The following is a 24806-nucleotide window of genomic DNA, read 5'->3' as shown; positions in this document are numbered from 1 at the left end:
ATAGCTTATTTGTTGCATAATCCAACTAAACTTGGAGTTAACCATTTATCAATAACTGCTTTCATGTTCTCATTGATCAAATTGATCGAAGAAATCGTTGTCATCGTGCAAACACACATGATAATGTAGCATACGATAATTAAGGTATATATCACTGCAAACAGTGAGATAGTTGGTTTTAGTGTGCACAATTTTACCGCAAGATACTGTCATTTGTTCTCTATTCTTTTTTTTTGTTTTCAATCTCCCTTTCATGAAACGGAGTACAGAGAAGAGTACATAGAAGAATTAAGAATTAATTTTTCTCGTATTCAGGTCATTAGAAACGCATTAACAGTTATTAATCATGAGATACAGTCCATAGTATGCAGAATGCAAAAGAATATGCAACAAACAACGCCAACTGCTGAAAGAGACACACACACAAACAAACAAAAAAAAACCTCCCAATTGAGATCTTGACTCATCCATCATTACCAATTATCGTGTTATATCATATCGCATCCATAACAGTAAAAGCAAGAAACAAAAAAACCATGATCTATGCCTCAGAAGGGTCCTCCAACGCCGGATAATGATAAAGGAAGTCATAATACATCGTTATCGTGAAGGGAGACAGTATATTGCTGGATAAGACGAGGTGCCAGGTTGACGTCCGGATGAAGTGGTGATAGAAAGAGGTGTACAAAGAAGCAACGGACGAGGTGAGCTACTTCATCCACGCCGACGTAATGAGCATGTCTGGCTGTCCGGGCCGATGAACACGGTCGATGCCAAGATGGTCCCTTCCGTCCAGACCCTTGTAGATCCCAAATCCATAAACGGGCGCTTCTTGCTGTCCTGGCGGGGTGACGACTAATCGCGTCACTAGGTCTGTCTTCGCTCGAGGTTCGCGCAGCAGTTTGTCAGTGAGCAGCGGGCTCTGGTAGAGGAAACTGATCAGATCTGCCAGCGTGCTGATGTCGTGGGGCAGGTAGCGCCGGCGACGCGGCCAGATCACCAGAAACGAAAGCGCATACAACCCGCAGAAGGCGACCAGCGTGTAAAACGCAGGCAGACACGCCGAGATGCGTACCTGCTCTTGCGATGGGTACCACAGCGCGATGAAGATACCTCCCGAGAGGACCGGAATGGCCAGTGACACGAAACTCATGAACGAGATCCAAGCAACCTTGTAGTGCCCGGCAAGCAGTGCACGAATCGTCACTTCGATGGGAAGGCAAGACTGGTACGAGAGCAACAAACTCTTCTCCGCAGAGACGCCATCTGGAGACGACAACGACGCAAAGGGCTGCACAGCGCGGAAGTACACGTCAATTGGCTGCCACGCAAGGAACAGGACGGTCCCAATGAACGCAGGAATGAAGCTGTAGACGAAGTTCGATGCGGAAAACCCGCTGGCCGACGCCAAGGTCGGCAACAGCGGCAGAAATCCCCGTTCAATGGCATTCTTGACAAAGCTGACTATCACGAACGCGGTAAACAGGAACAGAGCAATCACGATCCACGCCAGGATGGAGGTATCCCGCAAAAACCAAACGGTCCACCTGTACCGAACGAAAGGGGAGTGCAGAGTCCGTTCAAAGGCTTCGTTCCGCAAGATTCCCTGCTGTTCCGGGTCCTCGTTTACAGCTGCGCTGGACGAGGCGGCTGGATGCTTCTCCTGACTGGTGGTGGATTGGTTGACAGTTGAGTCTTCCGGGGCATATTCCTGTCCGATGCCATAGAAGATCTCCTCGTGGTCCAACAGCCGCCAGTAACCCAGTCGAAGTACCCTCTTAGTCGAGGAGTCGCGCACGCTCGGGGCTGTCTCAGAACGATCGAAGTCACGCAGAATATTCGACCTCTGAATTAGCGGGATGAGATCCGCCAAGCTCACTGGATCCCACATCAGACCCGTCCAGCTTTGGCAGAAGCGAAACATGATGAGAGACAACGCAACGACCAACAGTGCGTAGAGTGCAACGAGCGTCCAGCCCACTGGTTGGACGGAAGTCCACCTCCAAGTGCCCTGGACGCCAAAGTAATAGAACTTGGTCTGAAAGAGGCAGCTCTGTAAGGGAATGGAAAAGAGATTCGACAGCCATAGAGCAAACAGCGAAAATCCAATCAGGGGCTCTCCGTGCCTGAAGTGGGAGAGATCTGGGAGCACAAAGTTCCGTGGCAAGATCGGGAGGTGTTGCAGGACGCCGTTAATCTGCCGTTCTGACGCCATGATGCAGTAGGGAATCGTGCGATACACGGCGGCCTGGATGACAAAATTCCAGATGACAAGGAGAATCGCCAGCAACTGGGGGAGGAACTGGAATACGAAATACCGCGATCCCCCGACACGATCATAATCCCACAGACCCTGATGACGCTGGGACCAGACATTGCAGAACGCAACGCCAGCAATCGTCAGAAGACACAGCAAGATGAAGATGGCCAGGGCCCATGGACGAAGGACCAATGGGACATAGTCCAGAGGGGGATATCGGTAGTCGCCTGCATGGGGTTCGACGGCGACAAAGACGTCCGCACTGGCCGACTTCTCGCGCTCGAAGCTCTTCTGCCTGCTGGGCTGCTGTTTCTTGATTTCGACGGTCGTTGGTCCTGAGCGGATGTAGTATCCCAGTCCTTGATCTCCGACAATACGCTCGACGGGGTAGTCACTGCTGGCGACGGAGCCATGTCTCCCAACGCCCGTCACCTCCTCGTCGCGGGTCAATTGGTCGATGGCAAAGCGGATGTAGGGTGTATCGTCGACACCGGGCGTGGGCGCATTGCTATCCTGTCTTGGATCGGCGTCTGGTCTGGGACTGATCTCACAAACCTGGTTTTCGCCAAAGCGCACCGTGTTGGCGGTGGCAGGTCGGGTGGTTGGGGTCCGGCGTCCCTTCATGTTGTCGGACGACTGCGATGACTCGACAAGGTTTGGTCTGGAATGCTGGGGAGACGACGGCTTAGATGGAATGTGGGGAGGCGGGATTGCATAATACCGCACGACGGTCACTTTGCTGCTTTTGCTGCTCTTGTTGCTTTTGTTGCTGGTGTTGCTCGTATCGCTCGCGGACGACGACAGCGAGTAGTAGTCATCCGACGCGGCGGCAGAGTGTTGAGACTGTTGGTGGAGGAGCTGCGGTTTGCTGTCTGTCAACAAAACAACAAAGGCGGTCAGCTGGATCGATCCATGGAGAGAGCGAAACAGGTACCTTCTACCTACAATTGACAGTCTTCACATTGGCCAGGTCCGGAGAGCTCATGACGGTCGCGCGAAGATGAGTAATGTGCGGGATGGCAGCACCAAAAATGCCTGTCTTTTGACAAGCATTCCTCTGCTACCGTCGGCGTCCATTGCGTTAATAATTAATTCGCTGGCGGCCGTGGTCGAGGATATCGGGGGGTTGGGATGAGGAGGGGAGGCTGGTGAGTGAGCTGGACGGAGCTGTCCCCAGCCACCAGCGTGGCACGTCGCGACTGGCAGACGCAAGGACTTGAGACACGGCACCAGGGACATCGCGTCTGCTGGGCAGCCACTCCAGAATTGTCTTCTGACCGACACATTATGCTGGCCAGTGATTCCTGAGTTGTACCTGTTTCGAGTTATCTTGATGCTTGTAGCTGCATGCTCAGTTACCGTGGATGGATGCTCGATGATGCTCGGCGCGGCCCGCAACCTTGACACTTGCCCAGCCACTCGAAAAAAATCCATAATTAAGGAAACAATTAACAGTTGTACGATCTCTATAAAAAAAATTCAATCTGAGACAGGCATCATTTTATCCATTTTTCTAGCTACCTAACCACATAGACACTTTCGCCCTTGTTGCAGACTGGCATACAAGGAAAATGGGTGAGGCGGGGCATGACATCATTTCCGCAATGGCCAGCTGCCTAAGGTTCGGAATAATAGAGCCTGCAGTTCGGAGTGGGTAGAAAATACGTGCTGAATCCGGGTCCCAGCTCGGCGTAGGTAGAAAAAAGCTCCAGGAAGGCGGAAGTTTATCTATCTACTCCGAACTGTAAGCCCGTAAAACTGTTGTCCGATCCGATTGTCGGTAGACCTCCTACGGACTAATTATGGAACCCTGGTCCACCCATCCAGAATTCGGAGTTGGGACCGAGTTAATCGAGTTGGACTTATCAACGCTAATTTATCATGCAAAAATAGAAGCAATCTGCTCTGCCTTTGTCAACAGTTAATAATAGTTATCGTCGATATGCCGAAGGAGTTGTGTGACTCAATCCGCGTAGACTAGGCTGCATTAGTGTTTGGATTTCGCGATAAAAGAGGGAAGGCAACCAAATCAGTGCTGCTAAAAAGGGAGAAAGAGAAAGGAGGGCCTTGATATTGCCATACAATAAATCCAAGCAGAAAAGTCTGCGTCCATCATGAGTAACGCCTTCCTGCCGGTGGACAAGCCCACGCGGCCCTTCTGGCGGACCGATCCACACCCGCTAGACGAACGTCGCACGACTGCTGATCTCCCTCCCCAGAGCGACATTGTCATCATCGGAGCCGGCTATGCAGGTGTGAGCATCGCCTATCATCTGCTGAAATCGACCAGCGTCTGGAGCGACAGGACGCAATGGTAAGAATGATCCATATCAGCCACCTTTCTGGGTTTCTAGGTGGAGTTGCTTATCAATTTCAAGGCGGACATCTTCGACCCGACCTCTACGGACTGATCCCAACCTACATCGAACGGCATGGCATCGAGGCCGGTGCTGAAGTGGCCCGTTTCGAGCTGGCCCATATGAACGCGATCAAAGATGTCGTTGCAAAAGAGAACATTGACTGCGATCTCAACATCACCCGGAACATGAACGTGTATTTGGATGAAGAAGGAGCTGTGGAGGCGAAAAAACCTTTGATGCGCTTGTGGCCAAGGGATTGTCCTTCGTCGACGACATCCACTATACTTCAGAGAAGAACGCAGAGGGGGTACATTCTAGCTTTACCTTTTTGTCGGGCCTAAGAGTCGCGAATATACTAAGGATGCTTGAATCAGGTCTCTGGAGTTAAAAAGGTGCCAAGGCATGTCTGTCTTACACAGCCGGCACGTTGTGGCCATACAAATTTGTCATGGCGGAGCAGTCAATCTGCAATCGTCCACTCCAGTCACATCTGTGACGAGTGACGCACCTGACAGCCATATCGTCCACACGCCCCGGGGCGCCATCCGTGCGAAGAAAGTAGTGTACGCGACAAACGCCTACACCTTAGGGCTGCTGCCCGAATATTCTGCAAGCATCGTTCCTTGTCGAGGACTCTGCTGCCATATTGTCGTTCCAGAAGGCAAAAAGCGCTCCTTCCCTACTCCTACGTAATAGGCATCCAGCAACAACACGGAGGGAGCTATCTGATCTCCCGACCGGATGGCAGCATCATCGTCGGGGGAGCGCACCACACATACAAGGACGACAGAAAACAATGGCACAATACGGTGGATGACAGCACCCTGATCGAGCCAACGAAGCACTACTATGACGACTACATGCAACGGACTTTCAAAGACTGGGAGGACAGTGGAGCGTATGTGAAGGAGATATGGACCGGGAGTACGTACCATGCTCTCTTGACATGACAGCAGACTCAATAACTGACCGTCCGCTCCGGTTCCACAGTCATGGGCTACTCCTACGACTCGGCCCCTCACGTCGGTGAAATCCCCTCCAGACCAGGCCAGTACATCTGCGAGGGCTTCAACGGGCACGGCATGCCGGTTATATACTTGTCAGCCAAAGGGCTCGCGCAGATGATTCGCGAGGGGAAGAAATTCGAAGAGGTGTATCTACCGCGTCTGTTCAAGACCACGCCGGAGAGACTGGAAGCGGCTCAGAGGGGTAATAGAGGGGACATTCTGTCTTAATCACAGTGTTTTTATATATTTAGGTGTTGCTTACAGCTAAGAGACTTGCTTCTACAACGACGTTAATATCCAATTTGATAACACAAAATTATCTGCAGCATTTCTTGCCTGCATACAGGAGTCGGAGTCCCGATGTCAAGTACACCGTCGGGGATTCTTCTGGATGGTGCTATGAAGAGTATGTTTGTCCTTCTTGTATTTCTTCCTAGTAGTTATCTGCGTTCCGATCTACTCTGCCCTACTCCTGTGCATTATTCTTATGCGCATTCACAGCCTAGGCAACTACAGATTCAGGGGTCAGCTTTGGGAGCACGACATGTTCGTTCCCGACCCTCGGCCACCATGGTATATGAGCTACGTTTATCACCATCATGACACCAGATTCCCACACATCAAGTGCACCATGTTCTATGACATTGACGGCGATAATGAAACACTGCTCCGCGGTGAATTGCTTGCTCTTATCAGGATCATGAGAGGTATTTTACGCAAAAGATGCTTTATTGAACATAACATTGCTCCGGTAAGTTCTGAATTTTCCCGCCTCCCATCCCTACAGGCAGCGGATTTGATCTTGAACATTGACTGTTCCTTTCACTTCCGTTAACTATGGGATATCTGCAGGTTCTCCTCTTTTCCGTGATGGGCCATCACGCTAGGATTCTTCAAGCCCACTTCGACGGAAATGAGCTCGTGGTGCAATGCAGCAAACTCTACAGCTTCGAGCATGAGCAGGACGCTCCCTTGGACTTTTTTGCGCAATGGTTCTTGAGTGCCCCAACCGGCAAGACGACTCCAGAATGACCGGCTCATATTTGTGTGAAGTAGCTGCATAGATTACCATTGACATGAGTGGTTATGGATAGCCAGGCAGGCTCCTTGGCTTGAAATATACTTGGTAACGGCGTTACAGGTGTTGTGGAATTGACGCAGTCATCTCGATTTTGTCATGTACTTCCCGTCTTATCTTTTCAGTTTTTTCGTGCCATTTATTTGTGTGTATATCCAGGGTATTGGTTAGGCGTTATTGTGCTTGTGCGAGAGGTCGTTATTGAGTAACGATGATAGAAACTCGGTAAATGATGCTTCAGTAATCACCTCATAATCTAATGCAAGTCAATGCTGGCTAGACTAGTAATGGATACAGTGTGGAGGACAAACCTACTGTCATCCAGGATGACAAGATGACGGTCATCTTTCCACCTGTCAGCCTGGATGATGACTGGTGACTACCAGGCACATGTATCCATGATGACACGAATAGTCTAGACAGTCCAGACGAGACATGTATATAAATAAATCGTATCGGGTATCTCTTATTCGTCAATCAACAACTGCACCTCTAAATCAAATTACCAAGTTGAACTTCCACTATCATAATATATACTATACTACTATACACTACATTCCATCGATTCAGGGCTGCAAACATCAAAATGAAGTCCGCATTTCTCTTCGCTTTCCTCTTTGCCGCCATCGCAGCTGCCATTCCTTCACCTCATGGTGGTTAGTGCACACATCGCTACCTGTACGTACCTCAGCAAGCACTGACTTGGTCAATAGAAACCCCCGCTGAGCAGGCTGGTGAGCTTGCGCCAGAGCCAGCTGCCAAAGTCGCCGATGGAGACTTGAGTGTCGATGAGATTTCTGATGGCTTGTATGGAGTATGGCACAAGAAATAATAAAGGAGAAGATTTTGTTTGTTTGGATTTTGGGGTTGATCGAGGGTGTCTGTGAGATGGAAAGGCTGGCGAGACGCAGACAGGATTGGACTATGGAAAGATAACTCCTAGATTTGATCAATCGCATCAGGTCTCCTTTGAGTGTCGTCCATAGCGGAGATCTATAGCCAACAACAGGCTTCGTCGATGATTATAAGCACTGGATCAGGTCCTGTAGATCAGTAACACGTCCTTAAACCGCCCCCAACTACCCACTAAACTGTAGTCTCGCAGATAGTGAGGATGTAGATAATGACATGAGCGATCCAAGCAGAGGATCAAGTGTATATTTATTGGCAAATGAGGTCTGCTGACGATACTGACGGATGACATCCAATGGCAGGGCTTGGGTTCGAAATACGGCTATTGTGATTCCTCTCCTTCCACGCGACCTCCCTGGTGTTTCCTAACGTGATCCTCTACAGAACATACTCCATGCTTTCTACTCCATCAGAACAGCAAAATATTTATACCATTGCACGTTCAGTCTCCATCTCACAAACATATTATATACAGATAAACTGACATATACGCAGATAGCCAGCCTCAGTCCAATAGCACGGCTGTGTACAGTCAGCCCTCCAGGGTACGAGCATTGAAATCAGCGCCGCCCTCAAGCAACAGCTTGATGACCTCCCCATGTCCAGTATCGGCCACCATGTGCAGCGGCGTATATCCATCGAAATCCACCACCTCGGTATCTGCCCCATTCTGCAACAATAGTGCTACCACCGGGAGATGGCCGTTGAGGGCCGCATGATGGAGCGCCGTCCGACCGAAGCCATCGACGGCGTCGATATCGGCTCCGTAGTCGATGAGCGCCTGCACCGCGTCCACGTGGCCTTTGGACGCGCCAAGGTGAAGCGCAGTCATTCGGCGAACCGATCGTCGCTCGATTACATCATTTTGAATGCTGTTCGGGTTTGTGCTTGCGATTGAAGTCGTCCTCCGTGGCCAGATGTACTTTGTTGACTGCGAGGTCAGTTGCTGTTTAATCGTCCGGGTCGAATGAAATTGAATACATGGCCTACTGAGACGAGGTCCAAGCCTGGTGGGTGCGATCTTCCTCTCCTTCTCACGTCGCGCGATGCCGCCGGAGCAGCACCTGGTATTTTCATCACTCTGCTTCTTTCATCCTCTCCTACAGGGGCGTGTTCGGAGTTTGATTCTTCAATTCTGGCCGAGTTCAGCTCTGGAATGACGAACAAGCTATCGTCAACGAACGTTTCGCCACAGTCCTCTCCTGCATGATCCAGACCGGGAAGAAACGTAGGCGACAGCAATTCCTCTGATGTCGGCGACGTGCCAACTACGGATGGAAGGGACTGGACATCGGTAGGAGAGACGCTCGACAGGGTCGATCGCGTGGATTGATCGGGTTCCGCGCATGTCTCGTCCTGCTGTTTGTCGCCCGCTCTTGTTTGCTTCCCGTCTTGCAGTCGTTGACCTGGGCAGATCATCAGGATGGTGATCATTCCATTCCATTCCATCATTCGAAACTTACGTCGTCTTCGTTGCGCAAGACGATTCTGCTCTCGGCGACGTTTGATGACCTCGGGACTGCGCTGCATCGTGCTCCTCGATATGGCGCAGACGAATGCTCCGTAGCACCATTTCTGCTCTATATACTATTGCCTCCTCGCACACCGACAACATCCGAGATAAATGACAGGTCAGAACGTCGGATGTGTAGCCAGCGCTAGCAGTAGTCTCCTGCACTCCAGAGACTGGCACAGTGTGACGGCCTTAAGAGGATCCGTGTACGACATAGTTCCTGTGTAACGGAGATGCTTCTCGAGTGATGTTTGGGAGGACTGAGAAGCTTGGCGAGTGTTGTGCGTGTTGATTAGAACAGAGCTTTATCTATAGAAAAGACCAAGCTTCAAGGACATAAACATGCATTAATTCCATTTGGTCTTCAGGCTGGATCAGCAGGAATGAGGCAAGAGTTGTCCAGAAAATGAGGGAGAGATGTGACCGACCTGAGAGGAACAAAGAACCAGGTGTCCAGACTATAAGTCATGTCCGACCACAAAGAACAAAGAACAAAGGTTTTATGTGATGCACGAGCAGGGGTTTGCTTTCCGAGGCGGTGACGCTGACAGTCAGCGTCAGCGTCAGCAATTAACGAGCCATCCTTGAACTGAACAAGATGAATAATTTCATTCGTTCCCATTCCTGGCGGAAATTCAAGTACAGTCAAGAAAACAAGAAAAATGGATGGATCAGTCGAAGTGGAAAAACAGGCCTTGCTGGCAGACTCTTGTCCTCCGAGAGAACGACGACAATCATGGAGAACATCGACCAGCCATCTGATCGTTCTGTATTGCGTGAACGTGATGTTGGCCTTCATGGTCATTGTTCTCACAATCGAAGTCCGTCGCAAACAGACGGTGGACCCTACGCTGGACGTGTATTGCAAGTTCCCTTTCCTCGCAAATCTCTCCTCGCTCTGCTGACTCGAGTAAATAGCGCCGGCCAACGAGGCAGTGGAATATATTCCTCAACAGCGGTTTCGAGCGGCGCTGTTCAACAACACCCCGTACATGGGCTATCCAACAGACGAGACGGACAAGTTGTGGTCGGACCTGTACAACTGTAAGAGCCATCTCTCTATCATTTTCCCAGCTAATCTTTCGGCATCTAGTTGGGATTTCGAAAATCTCCGAGGAGGAGGCCAAGAAGCTCCCTTCACCTACGTTGCCCATCCCCGGAACGAAGGACTATCTCATCGAGCTGGATGTGTGGCATGAGCTGCACTGTCTGAACGACTTGCGCAAGCTGCTGTATCCAGAGCGCTTCCCGGGTCTGGACGCGCTGAAGGACGAGAACGGGGTGATTAACCGGGACAGCGACGATTTCCGGCACTGGGGTACGCTTATCTCAAGATGATCTCTGCTCACGCTTACTGACTGCTGCTAGACCACTGCATCGACTCCCTCCGCCAAACAATCATGTGCCATGCCGACGTCGCGCCGATCCCTTTCCACGTCAACGTCCCTGCAAGCAAAGGGATTTTTCCGCGGCTGGCGACGACCCACACCTGTCGCAACTTCACCAAGATCCAGGAGTGGGCCAAGGCGCATCATGCCGGACGCTGGGACTTCAACCTCACGCCAGAACAGGCAGAAGAGATTATCCAGACGGCTGGGTTCGACCAGAGCCCGTGGGAGGATGTCGAGTTTCTGTGGGAGCTGTTTCCAGGGAACACGTTCTTTCGGCATTGGAGGGAGAAGCTGGGGGAGCAGGCGAACAAGTCATAAGTTGTTTTTCACTTACTTGCGTATCAATTGCAAGAGGAGTTTCAATATCGGCTCTTAAATTGATTGCTTGCTCGACTGAGGTATATAGTTCTCCCAGTCCCTAGGTAACTGCATGTAAAAAATGATCATTTAATGGATAGTTTTAACAAATTTGTAAAGTAAAATGGTCTAGGCAAAGCTAAGTTCAATACGAGATATCTCTATATAAATTATTTTCATTAGGACCATCTGCCTATTTTATTTATTCAATGTCGACTACGGAGTATTACTTCGTGGCAAAAAAAAAACCCCTAGTAATAGATAATCCCTTTATACATATAAAAAAAATACTGATTAAACCCTCTAATCCCATTTATTCAATCATCTTCATCCACAACCAACAAACTCCTCAACGTCTCCCCTTGCCGTACTTTCTTCCCCCTCAGCGCTTTTTCCTGCGACCGCCTCACCGTCTCCCACACAAACGCCGCATCGCGACACTGATGCACAACGCCCTCGCCGTCGATCAGATCAATCCTTTTCCCGTTGGGGAGAAGGTGGCTTTCTGGTGGTTCGAGCGTGTCGTCTGCGCAGCAGACGATGGCCTGGTTGGACACTTTGTTAGTTTGCACTTTTTTTTTTCGACTAGGTGCTTACCTGCGCGAGATAATCCAGACAGTGCTGGAGGTGCTTATCTTGGTAATGAGGCGAGATCTGCGATTCCAACGGATTCTCATGATGATGATGGCTATGGGCTTCAGACTCATTATTCCCCATGATCCTCCCCCTCAACAGCTCCAAACAATGCAACTGATGGAACATCGACACGCCGAAACGGCGTCGTCGTGCGGGCGCACTCGCTTCTGTCAGAATGACGAAGCTTTCGTTTGGGACATTTCGGGATTCCTTGAGCAGGGATGACTCTGTCTGTAGGGAGAAGGTTTTGGGTATGTATCGTTCTTCGAGATAGCTGCTACTGCTGTAGGTAAATTGTCGCGATGATGATGAGGACGAGGGAAGAAGGTTCCAGGACCATGATCGTATGTCCTGCTGGATGAATAGGTAGGTGATTAATCCTACCAGTGCTAGGATGACTAGGGCAAAGAGGTTGCAGAGGCGCCAGAGTGGGAGATTCATGGTCGGTTTGTTGATATTGTTTTGACGGGTGTTTGGTTGGATAAAATGCAGACTGCTTAAAAAGAATAGAACAGAAAAGAAAATGGTTAGCTTATTCGTGTGTTACAATGCCCGCATGACGACTGCTGACAGATGACAGCAGATGACAGGGTTAGGGCGCCAATTTTGTTTGTGTTCTAGGTTAAGCGTCCAGACGAACTACATCGACTATGTATCTCTGCTCTCTATATTCTGCCTACCCAATCTCACCATCCACATCCTGACCATAATCCTCATGGTTGCGAAAAAACCCATGAACCTCCTTAAACCGATGGGACATGACATGCGGCGGGCCATAGTCATCAGGCCTGCGCAACGCCACAAAGGCCTCCTCATCCAGCGCATGCCGATTCTGCCAGTCCCGCACAGCCTCGAAATCGCGACACTGGTGGTGGATATTGAAATCCGGGAACGGATGGTGCAGCGTATCCGTCCAGAAATGCGTGTAGACGTCCGTGTTCGCGTTGCAGAGGATGTTCTGCAGAAGCAGGTACACGCAGTGCGACAGATGCAGCCGATGCATCGGCGTCGTGTCGTTGAATCCCCCGGGATACTTACTGCCGTAGTAGTGCTCGAAATACGCCTCCCGGCGTAGACTGTCCAGGCAGTGGATCTGGTGGAAAACGTCGATGCGTCCCGCGTACATGTCCGGCCCTAACCCCCAGCTCTCGGGGATACGCACCGCCTGCTGCGGATCTTTCCCGATGGCGAGCACCTGCTCCCGCGTCAGGGGGATCGGCCGCGTGTCGCCCAGTTGCCTCCATGCGTGGTCCACCTCGTCGCTCGGTTCCTGGCGGAAGATGCTCAGCGGGGAGGACTCGAGGAGCGTGGCGTCCATGCGCTTGGGCTGGATTTTGATTTCGACGTCGTCTAGGACGGGGGCTTTCCCTATCATTAGATGGGATCTCACGCAGAAGTTGTTGCGTGCTGGCTTACACGGCATAGAAATCTGCTTGAGGAGGAAATTCGGTTTTCGGGATGCTAGATGCAGCCATAGTGACACCGCGAAAACGACAATGGAGAGACCGAACAGCGCAGCGTTGGCCCACAGCCAGTACGGCGAGTAGGTGTGGACCAGTGACCGCGCTGCCTGTTGTTTTTCCAGTTCATCGTCTCCATCTGTATCTTGGACCAGTCGATACCGAGGAAACAAGCAAAGACGCGGGCGAAGGCGAAGGAGAGAGAGCCGCCTCATTGCGATTCGATATCGTGTTTCAGACTGTCTCTGGAGCGAACAACTAAAGCCACCTTTTCTCTTCTCATATTGGAGTACTTCATCGGTGTTACACTGTCGCTGACACTGTCGATGAAAGAAACAAGCCATGGATGACGAGATGACAGGGATGCTGACTGATGACAGGGCTGATGACAGATGCGGTCATCCTTGAACTACAACAGAGTCTAGGGCTCCGGGAGATATGGAATCAAATCAACTTGAAGGTTAAAGGTCAATAATTATCTTTTTTTTTTTAAAAAAAAAGAGAAAAGAAAAGACAGAAAAGAAAAGAAAGAAACCTCAGCTTCAACTAACCCATTCCGACATCCACATCTCACTGGTTCTTCACATAACCGGTTCCTGAGCGACAAGAATGACAATGATATATGCATGCATATGAGGGATAAAATGAATCCAATAAATCACAAACGTAGAGTATCAACTTGTTCAGGAAGGCATGACTTCTTTTTTACCTTGTGTAGTGTATGTCTAAAAGGATGGACAGTACTCCGGGTATGCACGTGCTCGAGCGATCTACCTAAAAGTTCACTATATCCGCTAATCTATATCAGGAATAGCTCCCGCTTTGACAGCGGTTGGGTCCACAGGTTCGGAGTAGGTCCGCTTAGTCATATTGCTATATATAGTTATCACCTTCCTCATTCGGACAAGAATATATACAGCTTGAAGGAAAGCAGCTGGATGGCTGTCCGCTGTCCCCTATTTTTTTTACATATATACGTGTCCTAATCTACGTATCATGCAGATACGCCGCAACGACAGCTCCCCATCCACCCGCGTTCGCACTCTCCGTCGCTATCGCCGTCGAGTCCTCGACAAACACGTTCGTCACGGCCTTTGTGTTCGTGCCGTAGAAGTACAGCGACGAGGACGAAAGGATCTGGATGGCGTTCTCCTGACAGTCGCCGTTGCAGTTGCCGTTGTTGTCGTCGAAGAACGTCCAGACACACCCGCCGTACAGGAACAGGTTCGACGAGTCCCTGACGTGCTCGAACCACGCCATCCGGCATTTGCCGTCGTCTGCGGCGCAGTTCGTGAAATCCGGGTCGCTGGCGATGAGGTTGTCGGTCCACGGCGCGGGCGCGAGGTCGTTACCGGGTCCCTGCCAGTAAGGCGTTTCGCTCTGCTGGAATGCCGAGAAGACGTTCTGCGCTGAGTTGAAGTTGTACTGGTACAGCGTGTGGTGCTCGAAGGCCGTGCCGACCAGCCATGTCCCCTTGGTCGCCTCGACCAGCATGCCCCGGCCTGTTGAAATTGTCTGCCCGTTGCCGCCGTCCAGGTCGTGGTCGGCCGTCCATCCCCACATGTTCTCGATATACGTCGAGGATGTGTTGGTCAGATGGATCACGCCCCAGGCGGCTTTGCACTCGTCGGGAGTGCCGGCGCAGTTGGTTTCGACTTTGCTGCCTGCGGCGCCGCCGATCCGGAAATGAGAGTTCCAGAACCCGACGTCGCCGGGCGAGGAGCCGGCAATGTTAACCTCAACCTGGGCACAATCAGCTTAACAGATCCTTTTTTTTATTGAGTAGTCTTAACTCACCAGCTTGCACCCCTGCAACACATCCGCCACCGTGAACAGCATGTCGACAATCTGCGCAACACCGACATCACCAGGGTTGCCCACCTGGACCATTGTTCCAGGGGCGTCGGGATTGTAGTAGTTCGAACCAATGGCAGAAATGGCCGAAGCATAGGCATCGCCGTAGATGCGGGAGCCGGCAGGAACGAAGATGGTGTTGGTCACGATATACGTTCCCGCAGGGAAGTAGATAATCTTGCAGCCCGCGTATTGCTGCAGGATGGCATTGATGTTGGCCGTGTCGTCGGTGACGCCGTCGCCGTAGACGGGCAGACCGGAAACGGATTTGATGTTGATCACGTCGTCGACAGAGTATTGTTGGAAGGTCGGCGGAGGCATTGTGAAGTACTTGCCGTTGGAGACGAGAGATGCAGGACGGGGTGTGTTCACCGTCTGTCCGGATTCATGTTGGGCGGTGCTGCTTCCGGATGCGTACTGCGAGAGTTAGCTATATTCCTTTCATCATATGTAGTGTCATGTCATCAGGTAAGGTCAGACATACCTCATTTCCATACACCCAGGTATCCGTCACACTGCCAGTCAAAACAACATTCCCACCCAGCGTGACGGTATTCCCACTGTTCTGGACATTGTCCAGGATGATCGAGTTCCCCGCGCCACTGGAGCTGCTGCTACTAATCAACGTGCCCAGGTTGCTGCCACTCGAGTCGATCACCGTCAGCGATCCGCTGATACCGCTGGCATCAATGCCCGTGGCGACGTATTGGAACTGCGAGTCTACGACCACCAGGTTCTGTCCTCCGATGCTCATGCCGACGTTGGCGCCGTCGATGCTGATGTTCTTCAGCACCCATTGCTGGCCGCTGAGCTGCAGCGCGAACTTTCCGCCGTAGAAGACGAGGTCGTTCTGTTTGAGCTGTTAGACTGGTCTACAGAAAAAGGAGACAACGGCACATACCAGAATCGTGTTACTGTTGTAACCATACTGACTGGTCACTCCAATGTGGTTCGAGTAGTCCGGCATGTTAAAGACGACATTGGTCAGCTGCGTCGCCTGACTGACGGTCCAGTCCAGCAGGGCAATGTTCTGCGCCGCGTCGACGCCCGTCGAGTCGATGACGATGTTCTTGATGGCGATGTAAAAGTTCACCGTGCCCTGCTGGTTCGGGTCCTTGCCGTAGATGATGTGGTCGTTGGGGAAGTTGGCGGCGGCCTTGAGAACGGGCGGGTTGATCGGGTCGCCCACGAGCACGGTGCCCACGTACAGCTGAAGACTGCCCGTCATCAAGTACGTTCCGGATGGGATGTACACGACGGCTGGCTGGCCGGTCGTTCCCATCGAGTTGGTGGTCCTCGCAGGGCCGTTCGATGCTCCAGCTGGGTAGCGTTAGCTGCCTATGGACAGACAAAGGTAACTGACATGGGGATTACCATTGATAGCATTCTGGATGGCAGCAGACGCATCCTTGGAACCAGTGTTGTCGGCCCCAAAGTCAGTGACGACATTTCGGAAGACAACGTAGTTGTTCTTGTAGGACGAGTCCATGTAGGAAGCCTCGCCGTTGTGGGTGATGGCTTCATACCACCACTGCGTGGGGTTGTTCGGGGTGAGAGAGGAGCAGCTTGCTTCGGGAGCGTTCACCGCATGGGTGGCTGGCTCTGAGAGGTGAAGCCATGGCTGGGCGGACTCGTTCTTGATTGTGTACTGGATGCCACTTTATTCGTTTAGTAAGTATGCAGAAGAGAAGCGTGAAGGGTAACATGATGCGAAGCTACCAGGGTACCAGCCCTAACCCTGACTGGGGCCGTAACTGGCTTGGCAGGGGTTACCATTCAAGAGAGGATCTAGCTTGGGGGCGATCTTACGTTTTATGAGGCTGATAGTTCAACGGAGGAACGCCCTCCCGGATATCAAACGTAGGAGCAACGTAGGTATCATTGGTGTCGCGCGGAAGGAGAGAATTGGTCGGAAAAGCAGCAGCAAAGAGAGACAAGGAGAGAAGCGAAACGGAGATGGAAGAAAGTAGTCCAGCCATGTTTCAACGAAAATACAACATAACAATATAGATAGAAGAATAATATATACGAGAAAGGAAAAGACTCCAAGGACCGACTATAGTAGGATCGTTCGAACTCAGCCAGGGTGCTGCTGCTGCTGCTGCTGCTGCTGGAGATCGACATGAAGCTACCTAGGGCTGGATATCACCCTGCCTTTATACTACAGCCTTGACCAGGTGCCATCTGGGTTAAAGTTCCCCGCGAGGGTTGTTCATGGACGCCGTTGCCGGTGGCGTTCTGCAGGCCGTGAGAAGTCGTACGGGGTGCATGTATTAGTGCTTAGTCGATGGTCAGGTAAGTAAGCAGTTGAACGGGTCCCAGTTGAATGAACGTGCTGTTGACGGGTCCATGGGACTTCCTGCATGTAATTACAGTAATCATGTGAGAAGACCGGAAGAGCCTGCGAGTCTAGAAGCAGACAGACAGGAGAATATCCAATTGCCGGATACTTGTCATCACAGACGCTGTCAAATCGCCATCGTCAGAGGCAGAAACAGGTACCTGAAATTTGCCGAGAGGCGTTAGACGGGCGTTTCCAATCACGCCTCAGAAAAAGCCCCCAGGGGCGTACCTAATCGCATTACCATACTCGAACACGAAAATGGCTACCAATTCCCGTAAGCAGCGCTGAGCTTAGCTGAGGTTAAATATTGTTAAATGTAGCCATCGGCTGTAACTGCGGGGGAGCTAACTGCGTATGCGTATTATTCTTCGGAAATGGACCCTGACTGTCGTGAGAGCCGGCACTAATTATTAATTAAGAGTCTACTCTTGACAAATGCAACCACAATGGCCACATGGCTGATTTTCTTGTTTTTGATTTGATTGATCCTGTCGCCCTGGACTTGACTATAACTAATTACCGAGCCTATACGGAGTATACAATTTCTGCTGATGAGCCACACCTTCTTACCTACCTTACCTGCCTTAGTCGCTCCTCACGTTCCTATTAGCTGTATAGGTAGGTAGTCAGCCATTGAGTATTATCCTTAGCATGGAGGTAAAATGTAGGTAGTTGACACCCTAGGCCCACCATCTTGGTTGGGCAAAAGGCTTACGGAGTACATACTTGAAGCAACCCTCGATGTAACGTAACCATGCGGAACAACCGGCATGCAGGAAAACCATTTCCCAGTTTACCAATGATAATACGGCAGGCATGAGATTACATACAGTTAGTGAAAATCAGAAAGTCTTAGTAATTGCTCCTATTTATATTTTTTTATTTTCTTCCGTGAATAATGCCCAATTTGGTGACGGTGAGATTCATAGTTTTTGTGCCAGTGCTCTAATTAACCCAATATTCTCTCTAGTCTCAAATAAATAGCATCGCTAATTTTTGATCTGTTCGATAGTCTCTAAATCCAGGGCATTCCGTAGATATATAACATTTCGAGTTTTAGTCCGTGACCATGACACAAGACTCCTAAGGCAGCGCAGCAGCTGTGCTATCTAAGCCAGACCAGAACCCGCCTTGGTAGCCAAAATCAAGGGTACCTTCCCCAGTGTCTGACCGTTGCAATTCTATCGTTAACTTTCACCTTCAGCGTACGCCTCATCCAAGTGCAGGACGCCGTAAATCCAAGTTTTGATACATAATTAAAAAAGGCCAACTAGATAATCTCCGTTGTCTCATGCCGGCGCATGCGTGAACAGATAGCTGACGCTCTCTCCATTGTGCGTCCTTCGGATCGCCTCTGCAATCGTCGCACTGACGTCGATCACCCGGATCTTCGGGCACCGCTCCAGCTTGTCACCAAGCGGTACCGTGTTGGTCACAACGATCCTGGACAGGCAGCTCTTGTTGAGTGTTTCGATAGCATTGCCCGACAAGATGCCGTGCGTGACAATCGCCAAAACCTCCGTGGCGCCGTTGTCCTTTACTGTCTGCGCGGCCTTGGCCAGCGTTCCGCATGTATCGGCCATATCATCCACGAGAATTGCGATCTTGTCCTCCACGTCGCCGACGAGCACCATGCGCCCGACCTCGTTCGGCCGCGGTCGCTCCTTGTGAATGAGTGCGAAGGTCCGGTCGAGACGATCGGCGATGGACGTTGCTCTGCGTCGTGTTAGCCTTGACTTCACCGGTCGGCCTGTCTCGCCTACCTCTTCGCTCCGCCCGCATCCGGACTAACAATCACACACTTGTCCACCGGCAGGTTCTCCCGTATCCATCTCACCACGTTCGGCTCCGCATACAGGTTGTCAACCGGGATATTGAAAAATCCTTGAATCTGTGACGCATGAAGGTCCATTGTGATGACGTGATTGCAGCCAGCCGTCTGGAGCATGTTGGCGATCAGCTTGGCGCTGATCGGAGCGCGCGAGCGATCCTTTTTATCCTGACGAGCTTTTTAATTTCAGCATATATCCTTGAAGAAAAGGGGCGAGTAGAACGGGAGCAGTAAGATGTGATTCGGGAGTGCAGGCCGTCGCAACCCGTCAACTGCCTCATTTGGGGAAGCCATTGCCCTGGAAGTACTAACCATATGCTGTTCACGAGTCAGCATTCGCATATCGGAGAGTATGAGTGAAGGAAACTCGGAGTTGGCAGTCGTCTGGGAGAGACGCTTGACTCAACTCCTACACTTGAATCCAGGTATTTCTGGTGCAGGAAGTACGCACGGAAGTTGGGGATCACGGCAGTAATGCGCCGCGCCGAAGCTGTCCGGCACGCATGTATCATTATTAGCAACTCCATGAGGCCGTCGTTGATGTCGCCGGGAGCGGTCGATTGGAGGATAAAGACTGCAAATAGGCGCAACGGTCAGCAGTGCCCGAGATTCGTGCCTGGGATAACTTGCCATCCTCGTCTCTGACAGACTCGCCAACTGTGACGCTCGTCTCATGATTCGAGTAGTTGAGACTCATCGTCTTTGCGATTTCAATCCCTAGCCTGGAAGCATTGCGTCAGCTCCAGTTCAGGAATCTTTCTTCCAATAGCTTCGCATCGCACGCACCGATCCGCCACAAGGCGGGCCAGCATGGGATGGCTGTTGCCCGTGAGCAGCTTGATCTCGTTCATCATATCCCCCATGAGGTTGGTTGGTGGAAGAGATGAATGACTAGAAACGGTCCTCCCAGCAGGATCCCGGTCTCGGTGAGGGGTTTTTGCGAGTCGAGCGCGGGGCGGTTCGCGGTCTGCCAATGGAGGGGGCCCGTCTGGGCAGGGCGAAAAATAGCTGCAGGCCTTGATACAATTGGGACAGCAGGCAGGCAAATTCACAGATTTTCAGTAAATGCAATCAATGGAGGAAGAAGGCGAATCGCGCTTCCGAAAAAAAAAATGTTGGCCAGATTCGCCGAGTTCCGGCATGTGGAGAAGAGCTCCATGTTCACGGCTATTAATATTCTCCAGACGTGCATCAGCGCTGCTTGGCGCTGGTCACGTGGGACGAGCATTGTCTCCGACAACGGCCATCCAAGATGCCATCTACGCTAAAATCTCACCTTCTTTTTCTCATTATTTCCCCCCACATTTACCTAGTCGTTTCTGTTTAGACATTAATTATAGGATTATCTAGAAGGTTGCGTCGTGCTGCTAGCAGAGTGTCCGTTAAACCAAGAAAACCCCACTCAGGTAATTCAACTAATTAATCGTTTAAATCGTTTGACCTAATTACCCAGGACTTTCTTTTCGTTGTTTCAGGGGACAAATATTTTACTAACCAGACTAGAAATAAATAATTGCCACTTGCAGAAGTTATACACATCTTCGAGTAATATTATTAGATCAATTACATATAGCCGATGGTGACTGTAAAGTATCAACATGCTATTAATAGTGCAAACTAGCTAGTACCTACATGCTTTCACTACAGTACATACAGTAGAGAAAGAGAGAGAACAATTGGTTGTTGATTCAGGACTGGACCTTTTTATATTTTATATATAGTAGGTAGAACGACGATATCCACACTGTTTACAACAACAGGTTCTAATTGTAAAATTTAATTAATCCACTTTCTAGACAGGAGACGATGAAAGGGTGCGTCGACATGGAAGGATAAAAGGATCAACAGAGAAGCAGGGGGGAAAAAAAAAGATACAAGGAGAGAACGTTGTCACAGGCAAGATCAGCACGAAACTATAAAATACAGATGAACATGTGAGAATGCGATACTCGTCTAGAGACGGACGAACGCTCGTATACGGCTGGAATAATCCCATATAGTCCGAATGGCAGAGTCCAGAGTATACATAAGGAGTACACACCTGCAGCGAATTGTTTAGGCATACTCGAGCAAATGTGTAAGGGCAATAAGAAATTATTCAAAGATGCTTCAAGCAAGACACCTGCGCATGCAAGGCAAGAGCAAAGATGATGAATGCCTAGGCAATGAGGGGAACTTAATGAGCAAGAGCAACTCCAAGTCATGTGCATATTATAACACCCGATAGCATTCTTGGCAATACACAGGCAATTAAATCAGAACTATAAAGGGACAAAAAAAAGGCGATGACAAACTCGCAGTGAGAATATGTATGTGCAAACGGGATCAACCCAACGCCAACCAAGAAGAACAGTGCACTCATCCCAGGTTGACGGTACAGAAAAGCAAACAAAAATCGGGATAGTTACAATTCACGGTATGCAAAAGCCTTTTTTTCCCAGACCATGCAACTGACTGGCACGCCTATGGTACAGGATATCGTCCACTCCCTCGGAGCTCGGGGACGGACGGCATCATTCGCCCACCGCGTCCGCCGCGTGCATCACGTCCCCGGCCCCGACCAACTGGCAACTCAAAGTCGGGGTTGTTGCCCAGCAGCACGTCCTGTTCTGGTGCCCGTCGCGCTGGGGGTGGTTGCCAGAGTGGATTTATGGGCCGTTCCGATATGGAGGTAAAGTGACTGGTTTCGCTAGGAGCGGGTGAGCGACGCCCATCGGCGATATTCTCATCAGGGATGTTCGGTGGTGGAATCTCACCAGCAGGTCCCGGAACAAGAGCAGGGGGTACCGCGTTGCTGCTAGGCGCAGCTGGCGGGGGCTCTGGCTCTGCAAACCTCGGATCGACATCCTCATAATAATCACTTCCAGACTTGGGGCGTGCCCGGGGCGGCGAACGACTCATCGCGGGCTCCTCGATCGGCGCCTGCGAGCCTCCGGGACGTTCCATGTCACCCCAGGCAGCACGAGGTGGCACATATGGTCTGGTGATGACGATTAGCAGAAAGAACAGTGGCAGGGCAGAGAACCACTTACTCATTGCTGTACACACTGCTGGGGCTCCGAATGGAGTCACGATGCGAATCTCGTACCTCCTGAGAATTGACATCGGCGGGGTGGAAACTGGGATCACCAGGTTGAGGTGTCATCTCAATGGATTGGCCAGGTTGGGCTCCGTCGTCCTGCGGAGCATCCAACGGCATCGGGCCGGGAGAAGGACGACGCATGGGGCCACCAGGTAGCGGGCCACGAGGTCCGTATCCATAATCGCCAGGGTCAGGGCCATATCCTGGAGCATTGGGTGGTGGAGGACGACGGCCGGGGCCCGGTGGTCCGTAAGGATCGTATCCTCCCGGAGGGCCATCTCGCCTGGGAGGGTACCCCGGAGGAGGACCTCGACCTCGTCCCATCATCATCCCAGGAGGACCGCCACGCATCGGACCCATCGGGCCACCTCTGCCATTTGGTGGAGGACCTCTTGGACGACCACCATATGGCCCACCGCGTCCATAGCCTCCTCGCATTGGATAGCCACCTCTACCTCGTGGAGGGCCGAAACCTTGCGGTCCGCCTCTTCGAGGAGCCATGTTGCCATCAGAGTACTGATTTCGCAATCTTGGATCTGAAGGAGCGCGCGTCACACCTCCATCCGGACCATACGGCCCAGACGGAGGGGGAGGATTGCCGTATTCATCTCGAGATCCATATCGATTGAGTCCATCGTTTGGCATCCGCGGACCATTGTTGGGAGGTGGCCTTGAATTCAAAGGCACTTGGTCTTCTTCCTGACCGCGCGAGGACGCCTCGAAGGTAGCAAATGTGGAAGCTGATTGCGAAGCCGCAGTTGTGGAAAAGGGCATCTTCGGCTCAATATTCAAGGGAGGCGGCGTTTCAGCCTTTGGATACGCCGTCGCCGTCGCCGCCGCCGCCGCCGCCGCTTGTGCATTTTGTCGATTGTAGAAATTCTCACCGCTCATCTCCGCATTCTCGGCAATACGTCTCTTTCGTGCTTTCCGGCTCACCAGAGTGCGACGCATGGCACAAGTAACCACCCCGCAGGAAACCAGAATAATGGTAGCCGCCAGAACGATCCATCCTCCCCACTGCAAGCGCGGGACAAACAGAAGGATATCCACAAGGAAGGCCAGCAGCGAGACGAGAACCGTCGGGAGGAGAAGAATGAGCAAAGCAAGAAGGTATCGAGGGGAGTGGGATGGCGAGCGAAAGTGGGCGGCAGCTGCCATGATCAAGCAGACCAGGGTGAGGAATGCAGCCACCGGGTGCACAATCAGAATGGAGGAGAGAGAATTGCGGGCAGTGGTCGTAAAATTGAGATCGGGATCGCTGGTGTCCAGGATCCCATCTAGACACGCAGAAGTCAGCTTGATGTCTCGTTCGTCCAGAGTTGGAGAGAAGGGGATTTCGCACTGGTGTTATATCCCACCCGCAGACTGCTACATTGGGACTGCCTGCAGTAGCCGAAGACGCCAAAGTCGACATTTTGAAATGTCGCCAGCGGGATTCCCTTGATAATTGGCGTGGACAGGGTCGCCAGAAGCAGGAGGACAAAGGCAGCTAGGAGCAGGACGGTGAGGGGTGTTGCTGGCTTGAGCAACATGGCCGTGTCTGGACGGCGCGAGAATTGCGCCTGCCGGGACTATTTAAGTTGTAGCAGGCCAATGGCGCAAGGAAAGCGACAGGCGCGACCGAGACGGGATCAGAAAAGGGGTCATGGGGATGAAGGCATCGAAAATCGTCCTGTCTGGCCTGGTGATTCTCGAGATATTGGGTCTTTTGAGGGGGCGCAGAGAAGGGGGTCGCGTCTGAACCGGGGAACGTCGCGCTCTCAGAACGGGGAGAATCCTCTTGGAGGACGTCAATTCGGCCAGCGACAACGGAACAAGTGGAAAACGACGGTATTACGATAGTGTCGATGAAGAAAACACAAAAGAGCGAGAGAACGAAGGAATGGATGGTGATGGAGAGCGACGAGACGGGGCAGCAACTGCAAGGCGATGGTTTGGACGGGCGACGTTGAGCCGGGTGGAGACGGCGCGGGCGCGGAGAAGCACCAACCAAACAAGGCAGCTCGGAGTCGCCAATCTCACCCACAGACCAGACGAAGACGCCTTCTCGAAGGATTCGATCTTAGTATCGAGTCTAGCGACCGTATCTTCTACGAGTGAGCGCTGCCTGGTATCCTGCCAGCCTCTCCACCTCGCGATGCTCTTTCTGACTGCTTGCTGGTGACAGGAATCCGAAGTGGCTGAGTCTGGCCCGTTATTCGCGCAGCAAGATGCCTCGCAGTGGCCCTCCCCACCGGTCTCTCCACCGGGCATCAAACGACGAGTCGATTCGCTCGACCCTGGTCAGTCTGTTGGACTGTCGTCCAAGCACGATCCACTTGGGATGCCTGTCAGAATCCAGATGACAGAGGAGCCTCCATTACAAACGCGCCCTCGTTGCTCTGAGCAGTAATACTCATGCGTGACCTCTCCAGATTCCTCCTGTCCTCGCGGGGAGGATATTGCGCGGCACAGACCTTGAGACGAAATGTGGCGGCGCCATCGTCTACGTTCAGTCTCAGGCTTGCCGTGTGTCAGCAGTGAAAAGTGCCCCTCTGCTCCCGTCGTTGCTTACCAGGACGAGATGTCAAATTTTCAATTCTGCGATGGCTGCATGCTAAAATGACACCACTGTATACTCCGTATACTGTATAATGAATGTCCTCTAAGACATCTGCCATCCTCAACCAGATGCCTAACAGCATCAGCGCCTGGTGATGAGGGGTATCCTTCATTCAGCCT

General features: G+C 51.5%; 9 protein-coding genes across 9 annotated transcripts; 2 read left to right on the top strand and 7 right to left on the bottom strand.

The window, feature by feature from the left end:
* Positions 1-709: 709 nt before the first annotated feature.
* Positions 710-3694, bottom strand: T310_3013 (uncharacterized protein; the record flags this gene model as incomplete). Its single annotated transcript, XM_013474120.1, has 3 exons — positions 710-3132; positions 3206-3295; positions 3325-3694. 3 exons carry the CDS (start codon positions 3692-3694, stop codon positions 710-712), a joined length of 2883 nt encoding a protein of 960 aa, XP_013329574.1.
* A 680-nt stretch (positions 3695-4374) lies between these two features.
* On the top strand, positions 4375-6659 carry T310_3012 (uncharacterized protein; the record flags this gene model as incomplete). Its single annotated transcript, XM_013474119.1, has 9 exons — positions 4375-4513; positions 4551-4574; positions 4639-4927; positions 5013-5183; positions 5279-5544; positions 5611-5829; positions 5892-6033; positions 6129-6378; positions 6480-6659. The coding sequence occupies 9 exons, from the start codon at positions 4375-4377 to the stop codon at positions 6657-6659; spliced, it is 1680 nt and encodes a 559-aa protein (XP_013329573.1).
* Positions 6660-8149: 1490 nt separating this feature from the next.
* On the bottom strand, positions 8150-9147 carry T310_3011 (uncharacterized protein; the record flags this gene model as incomplete). The annotated part of the gene is made up of 3 exons (XM_013474118.1): positions 8150-8563; positions 8608-9023; positions 9081-9147. The coding sequence occupies 3 exons, from the start codon at positions 9145-9147 to the stop codon at positions 8150-8152; spliced, it is 897 nt and encodes a 298-aa protein (XP_013329572.1).
* Positions 9148-9866: 719 nt separating this feature from the next.
* T310_3010 (uncharacterized protein) lies at positions 9867-10839 on the top strand (the record flags this gene model as incomplete). Its single annotated transcript, XM_013474117.1, has 4 exons — positions 9867-9951; positions 10049-10174; positions 10224-10448; positions 10499-10839. The coding sequence occupies 4 exons, from the start codon at positions 9867-9869 to the stop codon at positions 10837-10839; spliced, it is 777 nt and encodes a 258-aa protein (XP_013329571.1).
* Positions 10840-11195: 356 nt separating this feature from the next.
* T310_3009 (uncharacterized protein) lies at positions 11196-11955 on the bottom strand (the record flags this gene model as incomplete). Its single annotated transcript, XM_013474116.1, has 3 exons — positions 11196-11423; positions 11476-11865; positions 11899-11955. The coding sequence occupies 3 exons, from the start codon at positions 11953-11955 to the stop codon at positions 11196-11198; spliced, it is 675 nt and encodes a 224-aa protein (XP_013329570.1).
* Positions 11956-12190: 235 nt separating this feature from the next.
* T310_3008 (uncharacterized protein) lies at positions 12191-13189 on the bottom strand (the record flags this gene model as incomplete). Its single annotated transcript, XM_013474115.1, has 2 exons — positions 12191-12876; positions 12931-13189. 2 exons carry the CDS (start codon positions 13187-13189, stop codon positions 12191-12193), a joined length of 945 nt encoding a protein of 314 aa, XP_013329569.1.
* A 772-nt stretch (positions 13190-13961) lies between these two features.
* Positions 13962-16807, bottom strand: T310_3007 (Glucan endo-1,3-beta-D-glucosidase; the record flags this gene model as incomplete). The annotated part of the gene is made up of 6 exons (XM_013474114.1): positions 13962-14717; positions 14772-15245; positions 15313-15678; positions 15730-16148; positions 16203-16486; positions 16638-16807. The coding sequence occupies 6 exons, from the start codon at positions 16805-16807 to the stop codon at positions 13962-13964; spliced, it is 2469 nt and encodes an 822-aa protein (XP_013329568.1).
* A 1654-nt stretch (positions 16808-18461) lies between these two features.
* On the bottom strand, positions 18462-19120 carry T310_3006 (Ribose-phosphate pyrophosphokinase; the record flags this gene model as incomplete). The annotated part of the gene is made up of 2 exons (XM_013474113.1): positions 18462-18888; positions 18936-19120. The coding sequence occupies 2 exons, from the start codon at positions 19118-19120 to the stop codon at positions 18462-18464; spliced, it is 612 nt and encodes a 203-aa protein (XP_013329567.1).
* Positions 19121-21466: 2346 nt separating this feature from the next.
* Positions 21467-23617, bottom strand: T310_3005 (pH signal transduction protein PalI; the record flags this gene model as incomplete). Its single annotated transcript, XM_013474112.1, has 3 exons — positions 21467-21983; positions 22036-23362; positions 23428-23617. The coding sequence occupies 3 exons, from the start codon at positions 23615-23617 to the stop codon at positions 21467-21469; spliced, it is 2034 nt and encodes a 677-aa protein (XP_013329566.1).
* Between the last annotated feature and the right edge of the window lie 1189 nt (positions 23618-24806).

The sequence above is a fragment of the Rasamsonia emersonii genome (assembly GCF_000968595.1).
Source record: "Rasamsonia emersonii CBS 393.64 chromosome Unknown ctg1118621760047, whole genome shotgun sequence".
NCBI classification, from domain to species: domain Eukaryota; kingdom Fungi; phylum Ascomycota; class Eurotiomycetes; order Eurotiales; family Trichocomaceae; genus Rasamsonia; species Rasamsonia emersonii.
Note: the sequence above shows the minus strand (reverse complement) of the source record. Positions and strands in the feature narration are given on the sequence as shown.